The following is a 23,914-nucleotide window of genomic DNA, read 5'->3' as shown; positions in this document are numbered from 1 at the left end:
ACATCTGAAAAACTATCCTTCAACTCCTCAGAAATAAGGAAGAATAGTACATCCATGAAGAACAGGATGCTATTTTTTAAAAGGGGGGAAAGGGGACACATAACAAAATGTATTAGAAATCTAAAAAACAGCAAAAATGAAAAAGGCAATAGAAGAACTGGAAGATAAAACTGAAGAAATTTCCTAGAAAATAATACACACATACACAAAGAATTAGAAAATAGTAAAGTAAGTATTAAAATATTACAGGACCAGTCCAAAGCATGTAGAGTTCCAGAAAGAAAGAAAATAGAAAATGGAGACAAAGAAGAAATCATCACTAAAATAATTCAAGAATATTTCCTAAAAACTAAAGGACACAAGTTTTCACGTTAAAAAAAAAGCCTACCAAGCACCCAACACACTGGATAAAAAAGACCACAAGGGCACATTTCCAGAACATCTAGAACACTAGAAATGAAAAGGCAATTCTAAAAGCTTCTAAAGAGGAAAAAAACATAGCAAGGATCAGGAATCAGAATGCAGCAGACTTAACACCAATAAAGGAAATTAGTCAAAGCTGAGACAATAACTTTCAAAAATATGAGGGGAAATTTATTTTCAAACTGTAATTCTATGCCAGCCGGCTATCAATTCAGAATAAGGATAGAAAAGTCTGAAAACAGAAATGTTTTTGCTCTCATACACCCTTTTTCTCAGGAAGCACTGGAGGTGCACCAAAACTAGGGAGTAAACCAAAATATAAGATAGCAGAGGATACAGGAAATGGGGATTAAAATATGGGAAAGAGGCAAAAAGAATCCCCAGGGTAACTGCTGCACAGCAAGCCAAAAGAGCAACCAGTTCAGAAGGAACTTGTTAGAAGGCTCTGGAAGAAATGTCTCTAAGAAGATGACATTGGAAGATCATCTATGTGATTAAATATTTTGAGAAGAAATGTGGACAACTGGGCCATAGTTTCAAGGTGAATTAGAGATAAGATAGAGCTAAATCTCTACCTTCCATAGTGAGAAGTCAACACATGGTACAAACGTTAAACATAAGTTAATTCAACTATTCCATTCCTGGGTTTTCAAGGAAAAATGTATCCACACAGAAACTTGAATATGAACATTCACAGCAGCATTATTTACATTAGCCTAAAAATGAAAACAACCCAAATGTCCATCAACCGATGAATGAATAAACAAAATGTGGTACATATCCATAAACGCAATATTATTCAGCAAAAAAGAAAAAAAGGAAAGAAAGAAACAAAGTACTGGCAGGTGCTATAACATGGATGAACCTTGAAAACATTATGCTAAGTGAAAGAAGCCAGTCACAAAAGACTACATATTATATGATTCCATAGATAAAATGCCCACAACAGACAAATCCTCAGAGACAGACAGTAAATTAATGGGTGCAGAGGACTGGAGTTAAGTGGGAATGAGGGGTGACTGCTAAGAGGTACAGTTCCTTTTTTGGAAGTAATGGAAATGTTCAAAAGTTAGATATTGGTGATGGTTGCACAACTCTGTAAATATACTAAAAACACTGAATTATGTACTTTAGAAGAGTGAATTTTATGGTATATGAATTATATCTCAATAAAGCTTTTATTTAAAAAATGGCATTCCTTCAGACATGCATTTTTTTCTTAAATACCTTTCCAGCATACAGAATACTAGAAGAATCTAATGCATCATCCAATGGTCTCCAGTCCACTATTACTTCAGCATCCTAGAGAAAGAAATTATTAACCATATTTACTATTCAGCAATATCTTATATTTTTAGTCACCTATACTTAATTCCCTGAACTGAAAATGAAATTTTTAACCCCTTAAATTTATCAGCGCGTTAAATATGGAATATCATATGTAAACCACTATTTGACAACAATGTATATATAGATTTGTAAACTCTGCCTTTCATTATAAAGAAATTATATTACTGCAACTTTTACATAAGTTTTAAAATATTCCATACCATTTTACTGGCTTATCTAAAGCATTTTATTTCTAACATCACTTCCATGTTAAATTTACAACCACTGCTCAATTACATAATTTTATCTTACATGTGAAATTCAAGCCTGCTGATAATGCCCCAATTACTATTAAATTATTTAAACAATTATTAAATAAAAGTTATTTTTTATTTAAACATAAACAATTATTAAATAAAGTCATTTACTAGAAACATACCTTTTCCAAAACACGTAATATTCCTGAAATCAAGCTGTCTTGGTCACTGGTCTTTCCAAAAGATGAATGAATATACACCCCTTCCTGTTCATATATAATCTGGAATGGGAAAAATAAGATTAATCACACCATTTTTATTCAATACTATTTCAACATTTGTTTTAAAAAAAATTAAGAGATGTTTTCCTATAATGCCTGAACCAAGTTTCTGGTTATTTCATATAAAAATGTATTATCTTAAAAATACTACTCAGACTTAAAAGCACTTCAAACAAAGATAAACTAGAGGGAAATTTGCTTTGATATGCATGCAAGTTTTTTGGTTTAGTGATAATCATGATCTTGATCTTCTCCTTAAACAAAGATGTCAGGCTAATTGTTATGTGACCCTATATGCAAATTCCACTTAACATATATTTTTAACAAACATTAAGCAAAGTATTGGGTTCAAACTGAAAATATCCAACAATAAGAACAGATGAAATATAATGAAAAATTAATGATTTCTAACTATTTCATAACAGCACATAAGTTTACTTTGGTGTGCTTTTGTAGCACACTGGCATAGAAAATAAGATGGGAATATTAAAAAGTAATGATGAGGACTTCTTGGAAAAACTAGGTTTAAACTAGTTCAAGCTCACAAACACTGAGTGCTTCTATATGTAAAAGCATGTAAGACTGTAGGTATAAGAATATGACTAAGACATGGTCCCTGAACAATGTCCTTTGGGAATACACGGGCGACTTAAGTAAATTCCTGAGTAAACTGAAACGTTTATAAAGTTAAGCCTTATGTTCTAAAGGCATAATGTTATATATTAAGATTCTAGGGGGCTTCCCTGGTGGTCCAGTGGTTAAGACTCCACACTGCCAATGCAGGGGGCGCAGGTTCAATCCCTGGTTGGGGAACTAGGATCCCACATGCTGTGCGGCACGGTCAAAGGATAAAACAACAACAACAACAACAAATATATATATATGGAACAAATTGGGAAGAAATATTTGTAACATATATAATAAACATTAAAAAAAAAAAAAAGATTCTACTCCTGGGACCAATTTCAAACTATTAAAAAATTTTTTTCATTATGAAAATAAGTAAAAGGGAAATAAAATAGTCACTTCCAGACATTACACACTTATGTAATTTTGACATAAGTTAAGTTTGGAATACAGTGTACTTTCTATTTATGTAAACCTTTTATTAATACAATCACATCTCTATTCAGAATAGCATGGGGACCAAGAACGCAGGACAAGCAACAAAGGCCATCACTATCGCCCCCCAGTTGACATTTGTGGAACATTTATGCACTAAGAATTCCACGTTATAGCTTAATCCTTACAATAACCCGAGACCGTAGGTTTTATAACTATATCATTATAACTACATCATTAGGATGAGGTGCCCATCTGTGTGAACAAGAAAACTGAAAGAGAAGTTAAATAACTTGCCTAAGATTGATGATACAAATAGTAAGGGGTGGTTAAGGAGTGGTGTGGAGTTTGAAACCCAGGCAGTCTGACACCAGAGAACTGTTCTCTTAGCCACTGCACTACAAAGCTCCCACATTGCTTTTACTGCCTCTCCTGTTATGTTAATCACTTGTAATACAGACTTACATCATGTCAAGAAAGAGTCCTTCCAGTAATCAAGATCACCAGAGAAGTTTTGGTCTCAAAAACCCAAGATGGCCTTCAATGAAATAGTTGTTAAACACAAGACTAGCATTAAGCAGAAGGCAAAGACTGGGGGCAGTATGAGTTGGGGAGTGGTGAGAAACAACTCTATACTGTTTGTATAGAAATGAAAAATCAGATTTATTCATACATGTGCACAAAGATATGCATGAGAATATTCACAATAGTATTATTTATAACATGGTGGGTGGTAGAGTAGGAAAGGAGGAAAAGGAAGGTATGAATCTAAATGACCACAAAGAGGAAAATTCTAAAATATATTCTGCGATATTCATTCTATGGAGAATACTATTCAGAAGTTAAGAGGTAGATTAAACAGACAGACATACATGGTCCAATTATACATAATATGGTGACATTTATACTTTTAAAAGTTTCTCTATATCTGTGTAAAATACAGAGAACAAGCTCTGGAAGGACACACTTTAATGTTAACAAAGGTTACTTCCGAAAAAGACAATGGGATGGGGAAAGGTTGAAAGAGGAAATGTAACTTTCTATGTTAATGCTGAACTTATTTGAAAATTTCAAAGTACAAATATATAGTTATATATTGCTTCAGTAATTAAAAATTAATTTTAATGAGTAAAGTAAAAAGAGGGAATTCCAGAAGTATAAACTATAACCTTTCTGGACTTTCGTTTATCAATGCATAAAACGGACCACAAAACAGAAGTATGAAAAGGCTATGCGAAAAAAAAAATCCCTTAAAATCTCAAGCTTTTTTGACAAAAGATATCCAGAAACTTCACTTTAGCATATTTTCACCTAATACTTAGCTATCAATCAAGAACTCTATAGCTGAAAAAGGGACACTCATTTGCCAAGAAAAGCTTGGTATCATTAATAGTACAATCTAAGATTCTGTGGTACTATGAATACTAAAGAGATTCCGGAGCCTTTATGAAATAAATGAACCCTAAAGAAAACGAAACACTTCACTTAACTGAAGCACATTAAGCAGCTCTTCCTTCCCCATACATATGTTATTGAAGTGTTGCCTTATTCTCTTTTTCATTTAAGAAAAAGTTGAGTTTCCAAAGTAATTTAGGTGGGAAAATATCTTAAAAAGTATTAAAGTACCAGGTACCTCAGGAAAAGTCAAAACTGCACTCATCTCACGTTCTGTGTTCTTAACTTTTTAGCACTTTTTGAGGGAAAAATTACATGCCCAAAATTTCACAATCCCAAACCCACACTTGTACTGTCTTTAGAAAGCAGTCATGTTCAGCTTTTTGATTTGAAGAGCGTGATATTACACGCTCTTACAATATTACACACTTGAGATATTACACGCTCAATACAAATTAATTCTGCAGAAGAAATAAAATCTGTAAATTTATCTTCATGTGCTACTAAACATTATGAAGTCTTATAAGACTTAAAGGCGCACAGGTACACACACACACACACACACTAGCGGCATTAGTACATAATTTATTTCAAATATAAGATAACTTAATAATAAATTTTAACTGAATAGCACTTTGTTTTCAAAGCACTCTGATCTCATTAAATAAATCCTCACAGCCAAACTGAATGAGTCAGAATAGATCTTATTACCTCTATCTCCATTTTACAGAAAAATAAACTGAGACACAGACTTGTTCAGTGACTTTACATCAAAGGAAGGAGTGGATTTCATATTTCCTGGCATCTTCACCCTTAAATCTCAACTGTCTCAAGAAACTACCAGAAAAATTCTACATGTCTTCCCTGGAGGAAAGTGGTTTCTGAAATTGCTTAGACATACAAAATAATGCTGCTTCAAGGACTAAAAACAATTTTTTTTTTTTTAGGCTGCACCACGCAGCTTGCAGGATCTCAGTTCCCCAACCAGGGACTGAACCCGGGCCTTTGGCAGTGAAAGCGAGGTGTCCTAACCGCTGGACCACCAGGGAATTCCCTAAAAACAATTTTTAAATGCCTTTAATTTATAAATCAGTACAGCAGCTAACCATTTAACAATTTGGCCTTTCAACAAAAATCCTTAATTTCTCCCCCATCTGAACTCCTAAACATTCCACAGAAAAAGCTTAGTCCCTTTTATAGCACCTTGGTTTGAATAATTCATTTTAATATCATAAGGAATGAGTTTACTTATTTTTTTATTCATAGCATATATATGTTCATCACCACAGTCTGTGGATACATGTATATAATAAAATACAATTGTATCAACTACTTGAAACAGCTCAAAATATAGAAACAGAAGTCCAATTAAAAATTTGATCTCAGGGAATTCCTTGGCAGTCCAGTGGTTAGGACTCCACACTTTCACCGCCAGGGCCCGGGTTTGATCCCTATTCCCACAGGCCAAAAAAAAAAAAAAAAAAAAAAAAGAATTTGATCTTATAACAATAGCATGAAGATAATATTTCTTCATTAAACTCTACAGTAAATTGATTCCTAAGCAGTACCATTCTTCCACAGGACATTCTGCTTCTCACATTTATCAATGGTAACGATTAATACTTGAAAAGCTATCTCCAAGCTTGTCTGAAATGAAAAATTATTTTGCTACAGAGAACAATTATGATATCAGGAATTTCATCTAAGATAATACTTTCAGTAAAACAGGCTTCCAATTTCCTTACTCTGGTTTTGTTCATAATCTCTAATGCAAAATAAAAAGAAAGGTTCAAATGTTATTACTGGCCGTGTAATATTTCTATAATGCATTACTCTACAAAGCATTTCTACAGTATCCCATTTGATCCTCACAACTCAATTAGATATGTGATATCATTCCCACTTTGTAATTGAGGGAAAAAATGCAAGGAAGTTAAGTGATTTGATCAAGGTTCTCCCATTACTTTGGGGTTCAGACTCAAGTCTGCTCTGATAAGTTTTATTTGTCCAAACAGTACATAATGTAAAAGGCCATCAAGGTAAGGCTTAGCATATGTGGAACTGACAACATTGTTCCAGTATCCTATGTGCTCATATTCCAATCTAAAGCAGTCACCAATTAGCCACATGAGTAGGTCCTCTGTGCTACAGGAAGCAAAGAAAGGGCATCAGTAATGCCTCTTTCTTTCCACTACCTAAGATTTGAGGGGAGACGAAGAGTTCATAGGCATAACAGGAAAATAATATGTAAGTCAGAAAGACAGAGAAGAAGAAAATTATATTCCAAGGAGGTCAAGGGTAATGAAAACTAATGTCAGGAAGCTGGCAAATGGAAAGCTATGAGAAGAAAAAGACTGAAATGAAAGTCTGCACCACTAGAGATGTACAACTTGTTTGAGACTCCTTTTGCAAACAATCCAGACTCTGTGAGTTATCAGCACCAAACATCCTGAATAGCAAGACAATGTATAGGCAGTGAAGACGTCCCATGATTGTTACCTTAGGGATACAAAGGCACTAAATGTAAAAATAAAACAGTCTAATCAATTCTCTAGCATATATACCCGAGATATTACTAAAAGTCTATGTCAAATTCTCCAACCCTAACAACTTATTAATTTGTGATACTTTATAAGGGAACAAATTACATGGCAAAAACATATCTGGAGTATATCTCTAATGGAAACAAAAATGGTGTTTTCATTTTATCTTCCCGTTCATATGGCAGAGAAAGCTGAGTATGAAAACTGTACACAACAGGACATACAGTTGTTGTCAACAATCAGGATTTGGGTGGTTTGGTGTGTTTTTTGTTTTGTTTTGTTTTTGATGATTCCTGTATGTCCAATCTTTTGAAATAAAGAAGTACTATGTTTGATACAAGGAATTTAAATTCAAACGTGATTCAAGGAAAAATAAGATATCAAATACTATGAAAGACAAAGGTGCAACTGACTGAGAAAAACAAAACTGGAAGAAGTACCTAGTAATACTAAGTGGAGGACAGAGAAGGAGGACAAAAAAAACCCAGGAGAGCAGTGTTTTAAAAAATGCTAATAGTAATAAAGAAATGCAAGAAAGTAAGTACTATAAAAGTTAGGATAGTAGTTACTTAGGGGAACAGGGGTACCTGCAAAGGTCTATTTCTTGACCACCGTGGTGGTTACAAGGACGTTTGCCTTATGAGTCATTAAGTTATGTAAGTGTGATTTTCTGTATGTAAGTTTTGTTTCACAACCAAAATGCTAAAAGTTACTGGTGATAAACACAAAATGTGAAGTCTTAAACAGAATTTAAACCATATCTCAAGAATAATAGAGGGATACTGTCAGATGGAAATCATGACATGAATTCAACAATGGAAGGACAGGTCTTAAGGAGAAGAAAGAGAAGAAGAATAGATCAAGTAGAAGATTTGAGGGAAAAGCACAACCTATTATTAAGTGTCTCTGCCACCCCCCCCCAAAAAAAAAATTGGTGGTGGGGGGGCGGTGGCAGGGACAGGGGAAGGAATGCTATTGTTGTAGAGACTACCAATGGAACAGGGAAAAAGGAAACTTTAATATAAATTACAAACTGGTATAACCCATTCTATAAATGTGATGATTACCTGCAGCTACCCAAATATCTATTGGAATTCTCTAAATACTTAGCATTTGATAAAATTCTTGAATGTCTTGCTAACTATATCACCTCTCAGAAGGTACAGAAGAGAATACAGACCAACGAGAAAGAAATATTTATTAACAAAAACTCTGGAGGAAAAAAGACCATCTCAAAGTTTGTAACAACTAAGGAAACAAATTTGGAACAAAGTAAAACAGTCAGCCTGATCTTGAAGGGGCGTGGGGGGGGGAAAGATGCATATAGAAGAGATAGGTATGAATCCCGCCAAAACTGGAGAGGAAAAAAACCCTGTAACAGCTTACACTTCCAGCCAAGAATCCCACCAAAAACAGAGGAAAAGGGACTTCCCTGGCGGTCCAGTGGTTAAGACTCTGTGCTTCCACTGCAGGGGACACAGGTTCGATCCCTAGTCAGGGAACTAAGATCCAGCACAGTGCAGTGCGGCCAAGGGAAAAGAAAAAAAAAAAAAAAGAGCGGAAAAAAACCCTGTAACAGCTAACGCTTCCAGCCAAGATGGAGTAACAAGAGACTGGATTTACCCTCCCTCAAGGAAAATAAAAAGGCCAAATCTATGAAACAATGGTTTTCATCAGGTAATGAAGGACAGTGACTGCTGAGTGAAAGGAAACAAATGAGCTAAGTCATACTATTGCCCTAGCTTATTGTCTTGAGAGAGTTCCCAGCTGTGACAAAGGAGAGAAAACCCAGAAGATGCCCAGTGGTCTCCCTGAGTTGAGGACACAGAGCTGGGAACTGGGCAAGGCCAAGACAGAATACCAGAAAGAGAAAAGTACACAGATAGAACTCAAGAGATCTGCAGACATCCCCGAGTATTCAGCAGAGTACTGATCAATGCACGCGCGTCAGTAAACTACTTAAGGCCAGAGGAAAACCACCTGAAATTATTAGAAGAAACAATCTGCAGCTTACACAGAGCTGTTCCCGTCGGTGTGGGAAACCTCATAATTCACAGAGCACTAGGTAGAGTACTCAGAATTGTCTTACCTCAGCAGCGGGGCAAAATTAGTTTCACATCAAATGCTGTGCTGATAAACAAGATCCTACTGCAGAGCACAGGGAACTATATTCAATATCTTGTAATAAACCATAATGGAAAAGAATGTGAAAAAGAAAAAATACATACATACATACATACATATATATATATATATATATACACACACACACACACACACACACATACACATTAACTGAATCACTTTGCTGTACACCAGAAACTAATACAACTTTGTAAATCAACTATATGCCAATCAAAACATAGACACATAAATAAATAAATGCTGTGTTGATCCCATCTAACAAAGTTTAAAAGCAAGACCCAAAAGTATCAAATTGTTTCCACATAAGTGCCTTATAGGATAAAACTCAAGAACATTTTATAGGAATACAGAAATATCTAGCACCTGAAAAGATAAAATTCACAATATCTGACATCTGGCTTAAAAACAAAAACAAAAACAAACCTAACAGACATGCTAACAATCAGAAAAATATGACTCATATGACGAGGAAAATCAGCCAATTAAATATGACCCAAAATGAAATAAATAATAAAATTAATAGAGAAAGACATTAAAACATTACTATAACTGAATTCCATATGTTCAGGACACTAAAGTTAGAACTTGCTAAGAGAAGACATCAAAAACATAAAAAAAATCCAAACTGAACTTCTAGAGATGAAAACTACAATGTCTGAGATGAAATATACACTGAATTGGATGGCAGATTAGACATTGCAGAGGAATAATGAACTTGAAATTACAGCAATAGAAACTATATAAAACAAAATACAAAAAGGGGGGAAAGGGACTGAGAAGAAATTTAACAAAGCATCAATGAGCTGCAAGGAAATCTCAAGTGGTCTAGTATATGTATAACTCAAGTACCTGAAAGAGTTGATGGAAAAAAGAAACAGCAAAAAAAAATCTTTTTTGAAAAAATAATTGCAGAAGTTTTTCCAAATTTGATTAATACTATAAACCCATAGATATAAACACCAATGAACCAGTGAACTCCAAAATGAAAGCAAGAATCACAAAGAAAACTAGATACAGGCACGCTGTAATCAAATTATGCAAAATCAGTAATACACAGAAAATCTGAAAATCAGCCAGAGGAATAAACATTAAATATAATGATTACAGCAGATTCCTTTTTAGAAACAATGGAGGCTGAAAACAATGGAGCAATACTTTTTTTCTTCCACTTTATTGAGGTATGATTGACATATAAGAAGCTATGCATATTTAATATATATAACTTGATAAGCTGACAGTAAGTATACACTTATGAAACTATCACCATCAAGCCACAAACATATCCATCACCTCCCAAAGTTTCCTCCTTCCTCGTTGGAGCAACACCTTTAAAGTAATGAACACAAAACAAAACACAAATACTGTTCACCTACAATTCCATACCCAAAGAAGATATATTCAAAAAAGAAGGTAAAATAAAGACGTTTTTAGACATATAAAAGCTAAAAAAATTCATCACTATCAGACCTACACTACAAAAAATGTTAAAGTAAGTCTTTCAGGCAGAATAAATTACACTAGAAGGAAATCTGGATCTACATACAGAAATGAATGCCACCGAAAAGAGTAACTATGTGGATAAATATATTTTTCTTGTTAATCAAATCGCCTTCATCAAAGCATAAACAAGCAGATAAATGCTTACATGTTTTTGTGGGGTTTGTAATATGTGCAAAAGTAAAATAACAAAAATAGCACAAAAGCCAGGAGAAGAGAAGTGACAGTATACCGTTCTAGGTTCTTATACCTTATGTAAAGTAGTATAACAACTTTTGAATGTAAATATCATAAGCTAAAGATGTACTCTGTAAGCCCTAAAGCAATCACTGAAATAGCAGAGTTATAGTGAATTAGTCAACAAAGGAAATAAAAAATAAACACAGAATAATGAAAACTACTGGACTAATCACAAAGAAGACAAAAAAAGAAAACGGAACAAAAGAGAGATGGGGCAAATAAAAAACAAATAGCAAGATGACAGACTTAAACTTAACCATATCAGTAATCACATTAAATATAAATCACCTAAAGACTCCAACTAAAAAGAGATTGTCAGACTGAATAGAAAAGCCCAAAATCTATGCTACCTACAAGAAAAGTATTTTAAATATAAAAGACACAAATAGGTTAAAAATTAAAAGATGAAAAGATATGCCAACACTAATCAGAAGCTAGAATGGCTATATTAATATCAGACAAAAATAAATTTCAGAGCAAAAGAAATGTTACCAGGTAGAAAAATATTTTCATAGTGATAAAATGGTCAGTGCCTCAAGATGACCTAACAATCCTACATGTTTATGCACCTAATACCAGACCTTCAAAAAACATGAAGCATAAAGTGATAGAATTGCAAGAAAAAATAAACAAGTCCACAATTACAGTCAGAGATTTCAAACCCCTCTCTCAATAACTGATTCAACAATACAGAAAATCAGTAATAACACAGAAGACGTGAAAACACCATCAACCAACTGGACCTAATTTACACTCAAAACATTCCACCCAACAACAGCAGAATACACATTCTTTCAAATGTACACAAAACATTTGCCAAGACAGATCAAAACTTGGGCCATAAAACAAATCTCAATAAACTTAAAAGAATTCAAGTATATTCTGTGACCACAACGGAAGTAAGTTATAAATCAGTAATAGAAATATCTTCGGAACATTCTCACATATCTGGAAATTAATAACATACTTATAAATAACCCAAGGGTCAAGAAGAAATCAAAGGGAAATTAGAAAGTATTTGAACTCAATGAAAATGCAAACACATCGTATTAAAATCTGCGTAGGGCCACTGAAACAGTGCTTACTGGGAAACATGGCATTACATGCCTTTATTAGAAAAGAAAAAAGGCCTCAAATTAATGACCTGAGCATCTACCTTAAGAAACTAGAAAAAGAAATGCAAGTTAAACCCAAAGTAAGCAGAAAGAAAAAGAGTAGAAATCAATAAAATAGAAAAAAGAAAAATGGGGGGTGGGGGGTGGGAAGAGATTAATGAAACTGAAAGTTAGTTCTTTGAGAATAAAACTGGTAAAACTCTAGCCAGACAGATGAGGAAAAAACAAGAGACACAAATTACCAATATTAGGAATTAGAACTTTAACATCACTACAAATGTACACAAAAAAGATACTAAGAAATTTATGAACAATTTAGACTAATAAAACTGACAACTTCGGACTTCCTTGGTGGCGCAGTGGTTAAGAATCCGCCTGTCAATGCAGGGGACACAGGTTTGAGCCCTGGTCCGGGAGGATCCCACATGCCACGGAGCAACTAAGCCTGTGTGCCACAACTACTGAGCCTGTGCTCTAGAGCCCGCGAGCCACAACTACTGAGCCCGTGCTCTAGAGCCCGCGAGCCACAACTACTGAGCCCACAAGCCACAACTACTGAAGCCGGCACGCCTAGAGCCCGTACTCCACAACAAGAGAAGCCACTGCAATGAGGAGCCCGCACACTGCAACAAAAGAGTAACCACTGCTCGCTGCAACTAGAGAAAGCCCACACTCAGCAACAAAGACCCAAAGCAGCCATACATACAAACATACATACATACATACATACATAAGTTTATTTTTAAAAATTGACAACTTAGACAAAACAAATAAATTCCTTAAGAGACACAGCTACCAACACTCACAGATGAAAAAGATAACCTGAGTAGCCCAGTATAAATTAAGGAAATTCAATTTTTTTAATTAATTTTTATTGGAGTATAGTTGATTTACAATGTTGTGTTAGTTTCTGCTGTACTTTTTTTTTTGGCCGCACCGCGAGGTTTTGTGGGATTTTAGTTCCACGACCAGGGACCAAACCTGGGCCCTTGGCTGTGAGAGCACGGAGTCCTAACCACTGGGCCGCCAGGGAATTCCCTGAATTTTTAGTTAAAAACCTTCCCACAAAGAAAATTCCAGGCCCAAATAGTTTTACTAGTAAGCTCTGCCAAATATTTAAGAAAGAAGTAATACAATCCTATACAAACTCAGGAAAATGAAGAGGAGGAATACTTCCCAACTCATTCTAGGAGCCCAGCACTACCCTGACACTAAAATCAGACAAAAACAAGAAAATAAAACTATAGACCAATATCTCACATGAACTTAGATACAAAAATTCTAAATAAAAATTGAATCCAACGATATGTAAAAAGGAAAATCCTTCATGACCAAGTGGGGTTTACTCTTAGGGTTGGTTTAATATTAAAAAATCAATCACTATAATTCACCACAATAAAAAATTTTAAAAAGAAAAACCATATAAATCATCTCAAAAGATGCAGAAAAGGCATCCAACAAAATCCAACATCTATCTCAGACAAACACTCAGCAAATCAGGCATAGAAGGGAAACTTCTTCAGCTTACTAAACAACAACTATGAAACACTGAGTACAGCTGACATCATATAAGACTGAATGCTTTCTCCTAAGATCAGGAACAAAGTATGTCCACCCTTACCACTCTTATTCAACACTTTACCTGAGGTTTCAGACACTACAAAAAAGAAGAAATAAATGGCATCTAGATTAGAAAAGAACAAGTAAAACAACTTACTTACAAATGACATCACTGTCTATGTAGAAAAGCCATTGCAATCTACAAAAAAGCTACTAAAACTAAGTGAATTTAGGCTCAGGCAAGGCTCAGGCAGAGAAAATATATTTGCAAATCATACTGTATATGTAATAAAGGACTTGTATCCAGAAGATAAAAAGAACTCTCAAAACTCAGTGACAAGAAAATGAAGAAAACAATTTATTCAATAAAATAAAGTGGGCAAAAGGTATGAACAGACACTTCACCAAAGAAAGTATAGGGATGACATAAAATCACATGAAAAGATGCTCAACATCATAAGTCATTAGGGAACTGCAAATTGAAGCCAATTTTAAAAACCAACGTGCCAAATGTTTTTTTTTTTTGGGGGGGGGGGGGCGGGTGAGCACCATGTGGCATACAGTATCTTAGTTCCCCAACCAGGGATCGAACCCACACCCCCTGCAGTGGAAGCATTGAGTCTTAACCACTGGACCGCCAGGGAAGTCCCCAACATGCCAAATGCTGACAAAGATGTGGAGCAACTGGAACTTTCATACACCACCACTGGGAATGTAAAATGGTACATCTACTTTGGAAAATAGTTGGGCAGTTTCTTAAAATGCTAAACATGCAACTAACATTACAATCCAGCTATTCTACTCCTAGATATTTGCCCAAGAAAAGAGAAAGCACATACTCATACAAAGACTTATACATCAATGTTCACAACACCTGTATCTGTAACAGCCAAAAGTGGAAAAAACCCAAATGTCTATCAATGGGTGAATAGATAAGCAAATCGTGGTATACCCATACAACAGGATACTACGTGTCAATAAAAAGGAATTAACTAATGTTACATGCAGCAACATGAATGAACCTCAAAATAATTATGCTGAATGAAGAAAGTCAGACCAAAAACAGAGTACATACCATATAATTTCATTTATATAAAGTTGTAGAAAATGCAAACTAATCTATAGTGACAAAAAGCAGCTCAGTGTTTGTCTGTGGACAGGATGAAGGTAGCGATAGATTACAACAAGTCAGGAGGAAACTCTGAGTGGTAGACATGTCATTATCTTGATTCTGTTGATGGGTCCATAGTGTATACATACATCAAAAGTTAGCACATTACACATGCTATGTGCAACTTACTGTTTGTCAAGTGGCACCTCAATAAAGCTGTATAAAAAATAACTTACAGGAAAAGTCTATTTTTTTAAACTGCAAAACCCTGTATAAAAGTAAATACGTTAAGTAAAGATATTTTACTTAAAAAAAAAAGCATAAAAGAAAGAAAAAAGAAAAAGAAGTTGATCCTGCCTCAAAAAAATTTAAAAATCACACCCTATCTGTTTTTCATTGTGGATTAAGTGTCCATAGGGAGCAAAAACTATCAAGGACATTCAAACACTTGCCACTTGGTGGTGCTAAACTAATTATCTAAACTTGAGTTGACAAACTTTTATTAGGCACTTATTATGTGACAGACACCATGGAGAACAGAAAAATAAACAAGATAAAGTTCCTTGCGTGTATGTATCTGGCAATGTTAGAAAAAGGATAAAATCTTTACACAAGCTAGAATATTCTAAACTGCTCCCCACCCTCTTGGGAGGAAAAAAAAGAACAATGTGTACAGGTACTAAAGAAAGGAAAAAGGTTCTCCATTTGGAATAAAATTGTCTCAGGCCCTTCAAGTTCTCCTTTATTCTTAAATATTTGCTAAGATGCATAAGCTGGTAATTATATTTATAAAACTTCCAATGACAGCCTGCTGATGGCAATAGAAAATGCAGATTTTTTTTTCCCAAAGGAACCATGTCCGACATAACTCATTAAAGGTGCTCTGGGGACCACAGCAAATGTTTTAGAATAAACTTACTGACCTCTAATTTAGCAAAAGTTAGAATGAAGTTGCACAATATAGTAGCAGATAATTTTTTATATTGCTACTACACTTAAGTGGGATTGGATTTTTATTTGTGTTATAATTATTATAATATTTTCAAAAACTAAAGATAAATGAAAACATTCAACCCAAATATTTGAAATTTACTCTTAGGCTTAGGGATAAAATTCTTGCCCTAAATCTCTGTCCAAACCTGGAAACCCAACACCTACCATACACAACATACAGTCTTGAACTTTAGGAACTGTGAATTTTATAAGCTAAATTTAACAACAAGAAAGTTACAAAAATTCAGTTTCTTTGAAATCATTCAGCATATAAATAATTTAAACTTTGGGTTAGAGACAGTATCAACAGGAAATGCCAGTGTAAGCCCTGAAACTCTAATGAGTTCTACACCCAAACATCTAAGCAGCCACTTGATATCTCCACTTGAATAATCCACAGGCATCTTATACTCAGTATGTTTTATCCTAAATCTGCTCTTCTGATATTCCCAACTCTGTCTAAAACATTCCATCCAAGCAGTATCCTAAATGCCTCTTTCACCATACCCATCCTACCTCCTAAATCCCTCAAATCTTCTCTGACACTGACCCCTCATCATGTCTAGCCTGGGTTACTAAAATAACATTCTGGTCTCTCTTCCCCAATCTAATCACCTTCCAATAATCTGTGTAAACTGTAAAATGTATAACCACTGCCAAAAATGATCTTAATAAAATGTACATCTGACCATACCACACCTGAGCTTAAAATCCTTCTGACACCACACTTTACATCTACAGCTATGCAACACCTGACACTCCCCAATACTTCCTGTCTTGGGCTCCTCTGAACTCACCTGTTCCCTCAAAACCTTGTGCCTTTTTGTGTGTGTGCATTCTGTTCCTTCTACTAGAACACGCTTTTATACCTTCTCTCTGCAAACAACTTCTATGAAGTCCTTCAAAAGAACACAAGTAATAGCTCGTCCAAACACTTCCAATCACCCCCATTCCACCTAATCTGATTTAGAAGTTTCTTTACTCATACACATTTATTAAGCACCAACTAGATGTGGGGAGTAAAAGGTGCTGGTGGAAAAACATACATCGTAAAAAGTGTCTAACTAAACTAGTAATGTCATGTAAATCAATGGTCACAGAAGAGTGTGATAGAAGTATGCACAGGATCCTGTATGAGATGTCAATTTCAGTTATTTCTTCAATAGATGTACAGTGAATGCCTACAATGTGCCAGGCACAGAGTAAGCTTCTAGGTATAAATAAATAAGACTCAGTCACTGCCTTCAAAGCAATCTAATTGGGGATTAGGACAAGAAAACAGACAATTACAACATATGACGGAGGTTGAACAGGCTGCCACAGCAGACCCTAATAAATTATATCTAACCTAGATGTAAGGGGCTCAGGCAGGATGAGAAATCAGGAAGGCTTTAACTAGAGTGACACACAGCCTGAGACCTGAAGAATGGCAATTTTAACTAGAAGAGGGCATATGTTCTTGGAAGAAGCTGTATGTTCTATACAGAGAGCAGTAGTTCAGTGCATGGCTGCAACCCAGATCAGACAGCACTAAGAGTTTAGAGACAAGAGTAGAGACCAGATCAGATCACACCGGGTTTTTAAGCATGCTCAGGAATTTGGGAGTTTGGAATTTACCCTGAAGACAATTATTTGTCACTAGAAAGTCATTAGAAAGTTCTAGCACGGGAATGGTATGTCAGACCTGCCTTTTCTAAGCCAACACACCGGCTGCAGAGCCAAGAATGAACAGCTGCAGTAATCCAGGGAGGAAGCGATTCATGGTTGCTTGAGCCAAGGCAGTGGCAGAGGGATGAAGAAAGGCAGATGGTTTATAATATTTAGAAGGTCAAAATGATAGGACTTTGTGACTGATTAGATGTGGGAGATGAAGGGAAAGGAGTCAAGGACAAAACTGTACGCGGTTATTCACTGAGAGACAGAATACAGAAGGAAGAAAGTAAACAATGAGTTTTATTTGGGGTGCGTTAATCAGTAATGACTGTGTAACTCAAAGAAATGCAGAACACAGGTGGTTTTAAGGGTAACAAACCACACAAATTTTGAGACTGAAGACAGAGAAATATTGAGATACTGAGGATGGTACAATTCTCAATAAAGGGCAGGCAGCAGAACTGTTACTGCATCTTATGGGCATCAGTGTGCCAAACAATGTCAGACAGGAGGGCAGTATGGAAGGTATAACAAGGATTAAACGAATGACTTCTCTTATACCAACGACTACAGACACACCATAGATTGCACAAGAAACAGTAAATAGATTTCATAAGGATTTCCTTCCACCAAAAAGTGAAAATTAAAAGGCTGGGTTACAATTTTTCATTTAGTCTCAGCAGCATTTTTCATTATGTCCCATCAAAGCAAACAATATTTGAATTCTTCCCCAAAAAGTCATGTTTTTATTAAATCACAAATTGAAATGACTTGTTGCAGACTACTGTGCTGTGTCGAGAATAAAGAACTCAGCACACAGAAGGTACTGAAATGTTTGTTAAAGAATGCTAGAAAAATAAAGAAGACATACTCATATTGTATCCTACACGAGGAAGGTTACTACCATGTTACAAGATCTAGTCTAAGAAAATTCTCCAGGAAAATCTGCTAGATACTAAGAATATTAATCTTTCTTAAGCAAGGGGTTTCACAGGACTACAAGCATATCTAAAAGGAACTGGAAGGGACCAAATTTAAGCTACAAAATAAATTCTTACTAAAAATGCCATAAAAAAATCTCAAAGAAAAAATAACAGGTGATTTCCCAATTGTTTCAAGTTATTTTCAATAGAACCAAATTCTAACACAGTCACAGTAAAAACACAGACCTAGAGTGAAATGCAAATATACTAAAACAGGACTTTTTAACTCCAAGAGTGCTATTAGTGAACACACCTCTCTTCCTCTAGTCCCCCTTCATTTTTTTCTACTTTCTTGCTCTTTTCTCTTCACTGAATACCTACTATATGCCAGAATGTCTGCCAGACACAGGTAAAACATTTCAGGCCCTGCCCTCATGAGGATCAGTCTACAAGTCTCAAGAAAACAAACATTCACTAAAATTAGCACCACTTCAAGGACCTAAAACTCATATTTACTTTCTTATTTAAACAAGGGAGTGGTTTTTAGTGAATGTTTTCCTTCTGAAGAACTGAAGTCTGTAATCTCCAAGGTAAGGGGCTATCTGATGTAACCCCAGTGCCTAAAACAGTGCCTGGAAGAAAGCAGATGCTTAATAAATATTTGTTGAATAAATGAATAAAAGTAAACTGCAACCATCAGAGGCACTGGGTATAAGGCCAAAACCTATTTCAGACTATCTCTTTTCTCCCGCCTTCTCTGCAATAAGTCAACTCATTCCATTAATTCAACTCATTCCATTAATTATCCTAAAGCAGGATAGCCTTTGCAGGCAGTGTCCCTATTTCTCCCTTAAAAATTCACAGGAGGATCTATATGAGAAGATGAGCGTTAGCTGAACCTACTGTGATAATCATTTCACAATATATATAAATCAAACCAATAGGCTGTACGTGTTATGCTTATACAGTGATGTGCATCAATTATTTCTCAATAAAACTGCAGGAAATAAAGATCACAGCCAGGAAAAAAAAAATATTCACAACAGAATGTCAATCTTTCCCCCCTATTTGGCTGACTGTTAAAACATATGGTTCTATATATACATAGCAATAAAGAATAGCTGAACTCCAAGAACTAATCAGGGTTGATAATCAAACTCAAACCCACTTTCACAGGCTCAGCTAATAAAAATATACATATATGAAACACTGAATCCATCCACTCATGTTGACAACAACCTACCCCTGAATTCAGTCAAATCATCAGAGACCTAAATACATCAAATCGGTACCTTGTATTTACTGAACTACTTAGCTAGCCATTGGTATAAAACCATCAGCATACTAATGGGCATTATAGGGATGTGGGGTTTTTTTACCATAAGGATACAATATGCTATATAACCAAATTCATTATAGTACATAGTATAAAGAATCTACAGAAGATTTTATCCTCGGATCTAATCTTCAGAAACTAGTTTTTTGGGGTTTTGCTCCTGGTTTTATTTTATTGTAGATCCTGTAATTCTTATTATTGATCAGGTTCCCCTCTTTGGCAAAACTGTAGTCCACTAAAGCATACAGTTTATTTAATAATCGTACTTCCAGTTCCATTTACCTTTCTTACCCTTATTCACTTTCCTTTTGCGTTTTTTCCCTCTAATTTATTTTACATAACTATATTGCTTTAATATTTGTGAGCGGCCTTAATCTCTCTGTAGAAAGTGGCAGCAAAAATAAACATTCAACTATTTCCAAATCAATAATAACCTTACAACTTTAAGACTGTCTGAAAGATCTTCCTTAATAATAGTAATAATAGCAGCTAAAATTTAAGCACTTACCTGATGCCAGGTACTATTCTAAATGCTTTGCAAATATTAACTCATTTAATCCTCTCTACAACTCCAAGATGGAAAATAATTATTAGCCCCCATTTTACAAATCAGAAAACTGGTGCACAGAAAGTTAAGAAATGTGACCAAAGTAACACAGCTATAACGCAGTGGAGCTAGATTCTGAACCCAAGCAATCAGACTCCATCTCCTTAACCACTGCCGTACTGTGATGATTTTTCATTCATCAAAACTATGTGACTTCTAAAACAAGGTATTTTTCAAATCCTAAAATAACACTGAGAGTTAGAACTGAAGTAATTTCAAAAATGAAGTTCACACCCATACCAAAAACCATATTCTAAACCTTTAAAATTCTGCCATACCCAACCAATGACTTGCAGGGAAATTAAGATGATGAATAACACCTACACAGTATCTACTACATGCCAGGCTTTGTTCTAATACATTTACTTATTAACCTTAAAAATACCATAAAGTAGGTACTATTATCATCCCCATATTACAGATAAGGAAACTGAAGCATAGAGAGGTTAAATAATTTGACTGAAGTCACTAGCAAGTGTGAAGTTAGTTTTTGAAACTTGTTTGGCTCCAGAGTCCAAGCTCTTAACTGTTATCTTGCACTGCTTCTCCATATGACAGAGATTAACTTCCTCCCCCCATCACTTCCTACATTCAAAGTTCAAAGCAAGCAAAGTAGACTTAGTAGAAAAGTTAATCTACGTCCCAGATCTCAACACCAAGAGGTTCTAATTCAACAGAGTTGGGTTGTGGCCCAGCACCTATATTTTTTAAAAGTACCACATGTGAGTCTTACGAGTCTTGGTTAACATTCACTGCCCTAGGTTTCTAAATTAGACAGGTGTTAGCTGAACCTTTGGGGTGGGGGGTGAGGAATAAATAAATACAGAGAGACACATACACACATATACACACTCTTTCATAAATGTGTGTGTGTGTGTGTGTGTTCTTTGTTATTCCCCTGTCCCAAAGAAACAAGACTGGGAAGTAGGGAAGCATAAGATAAAGCCAGAAAGACAACATGGCTTTTTATGCCATGTTAACCAGCCTTGAGTATTATTTCAATGGGGACAATAACAAAATTAAGATTTTTTGTTTGTTTTTTAAAGCAAGAAACAATCAGACTTGTGCATTAGAAGTAACTCCAGTGGTTGTGTAGAGGGGACGGTGGGCAAAGAGACTGTAGACAAGCAGAAAAATCAGCCAAGAGCTCAAGACTAAATGCCTGAATGAACTAAGCACTGAGAATGAAGAGGATGCAGCAAATTTAAGAAACCTCTTTAAGATAGAACTGGTAGGACTTGGTTATTGCTTAGATGTTGTTATAGAAATGGACGTCTCCAAGTTTGTTTCACATGCAACCAGGTGAATGATGATGCCGTTAAACTAGATCTGAACTTGCTGGGGTAAGAATAAGTGGCTTTTGCTGGTCATCATAGAATTATTTGGGAGAAGGGCAGCTTTGGGCATGGAAAAATAATTTAAATGGAGTGATGAGAATGGGTATAAATTTGCAATGAGTGAGAATAAATGAGGTGACGAAGTAGAGTTAAGAAATAAAAGACTAATAAGTCAGATTATGAAAGGCAATGGCTGGAAGGAAAGGGTGGGAAAAGTCTTATATTTTACAACTCTGCTTCATCTCAAGGGTTCTATCAAAATCAATCCACACCTGAAAGAGTGAAGTGTAGTTCAAACAGAAAGGATCCCTTCTTGGAAAGTCCTAGATAAAAAACTCAAACAAGATAACCTTAAAATATGTAATGAGCCAAGCAGAAGATCAGCATCCACCCTGAAGACAAAACTGACAAGACAACCAAAGACCGTGAAAATCTGAAAACGATGACCAACGCATCATTTAAAATACTCAGTATGTAATTTTTTTTATAAAGCTTTTATTATTTCATGTAATCTTAGCAACTCCAATACAAGAAATAATGACTGGCACCACATCCATTCTGGGGATAAAGAAAATGAAGGACGGAGAATTCATGCTTGCTCAATTTCCCAAGGTCACCCTTCACAGTAACAGTACTGTGTTATTCTGGCTAGTGGTCCATACACTAAAGCACAAACGCTGTCAAATAATTCAAAATGGGATGGAGAGGGCAGCGTAAAGAAAATGAGTGAAACTCAAGGAACAGAGAAAGCTATCTGCGAAAAGTAAATAGTCCTTGGTGTTAGATGAGTCACTACCCGACCCAACTGTTTTCGAAATACTCGCGCAACGGGAAATGCTTCCAGTAGCATGCCACGACAGTCCTAACCAACAGGCATTAAGGATGTGTCCTCGGAACATGAACAGGCACTATGCGATAAAATACCCTCCGCACCTAATCCTAATTCCTAACGAACTATCACGAGGGGGTCAATGACCACCTCCGTAAGACGGTACCACAGAGTCTCCCACGGGAACATCACAGATTTGTCTAGGAAATAAATACCGTAACTAACGCCTTCCTAGACAAGCGTGCGATGTTGTAAATCTCCAGCTCCCTGAGGGGAAACATGCCCTGCTGTTCACCATCACCGACCAACTCGGGAACCTGGTAAAATGGATCCAATACACTCTTCTTCTAAGTGCACAGCTGCAAAGCACCTGTGTTTCAGCTCTTCCCGAAGAGGACAAAGATGCCTTCACCAGAGTGAAGCAGAGGAAGGCAGAGGCGAGTTAGATTAGGAAGAGAAAAAATCCTGGAGTCCGAAGAGCAGACAGAAAGAGCTACAGTCAGAGAAAATCAAGCCAGAAAAAGAAAGGAACGGGGCAACCACCTGTCTCTTAAGAAGGCAATACAAATAAAAGCCCCTCGCCCTGGGACACAGCAGACCAGAACAGGGCCGAGGCCTAGCTGGCCCTGGAGCAGGAGCCGGGTCTCTTAATTCCCGGACTGAGCCGGCATTCTCGAGAAAACAGCGGACACCACCTAGTCATCTTCTCCTGCATCCTCCACAGGCTGTTCCTCATACAGAAGGGCCCTCGCATCCCTCTCCGGCCGCGCTCCAAGCAGCAAAAACAGCCCCATCCCGAAGAAAAACAGGAACTTTTCCCGGGGCCGTTACCTACCTTCCCGCTCACAACCCCCGCCGCCGCCATGTTTCCTGCGCGTGCCTTTGATGACGTAGCAGCGCCTCACGTGTCTCTCGGACTCACAACAACATCCGGCAAAACTAGGCTGATATCCGGGCGGGAAAGGGGCGGGGAGTGGCGGGAATGGCGAGGAGTGAGGGGCGGGGACGGGAGGAGCCGCCTGACGCATGTTCGCTGAGTAGGCCTCGGAGGCCTCTCGGGTGGAGTCGGTGGTGCATACTGCGCATGTGCCAGTTTATTTTCCTAGGAGGGAGAGTAATTTGAAGTGCTTTTGCTTTGGGGTTTGGCTGGGGGCGAGGCTCCGAGCCACTCGCAGGCCCTTTCAGCTTGGTATGATGGAAAGGACAGCATACTGGGACCCAGGAAACCTGCTCTTGGCTTTGTGGCCATGGGCAAGGCACTTCCACCTTCAGCCTCAG

The 23,914-nt window shown here is 36.4% G+C and overlaps 1 protein-coding gene across 2 annotated transcripts in view; it reads right to left on the bottom strand.

Annotated features, from left to right (window-relative positions):
• Window positions 1-23,536, bottom strand: part of TBC1D15 (TBC1 domain family member 15) — a 69,351-nt gene extending 45,815 nt beyond the window's left edge. For both annotated transcript variants that reach the window (XM_068561048.1, XM_068561049.1), the window contains exons 1-3: window positions 23,472-23,536; window positions 2,192-2,290; window positions 1,651-1,725 (exon numbers count right to left, since the gene is read on the bottom strand). In XM_068561048.1, the coding sequence (XP_068417149.1) occupies window positions 1,651-1,725; window positions 2,192-2,290; window positions 23,472-23,501 (204 nt within the window). In that variant the 5' untranslated portion in view covers window positions 23,502-23,536. The remainder of the gene's footprint in view (window positions 1-1,650; window positions 1,726-2,191; window positions 2,291-23,471) is intronic.
• Window positions 23,537-23,914: the final 378 nt, after the last annotated feature.

Source organism: Eschrichtius robustus, chromosome 13 (genome assembly GCF_028021215.1).
Source record: "Eschrichtius robustus isolate mEscRob2 chromosome 13, mEscRob2.pri, whole genome shotgun sequence".
Classification (NCBI taxonomy): domain Eukaryota; kingdom Metazoa; phylum Chordata; class Mammalia; order Artiodactyla; family Eschrichtiidae; genus Eschrichtius; species Eschrichtius robustus.
This window is presented reverse-complemented; position numbering and strand designations above follow the sequence as displayed.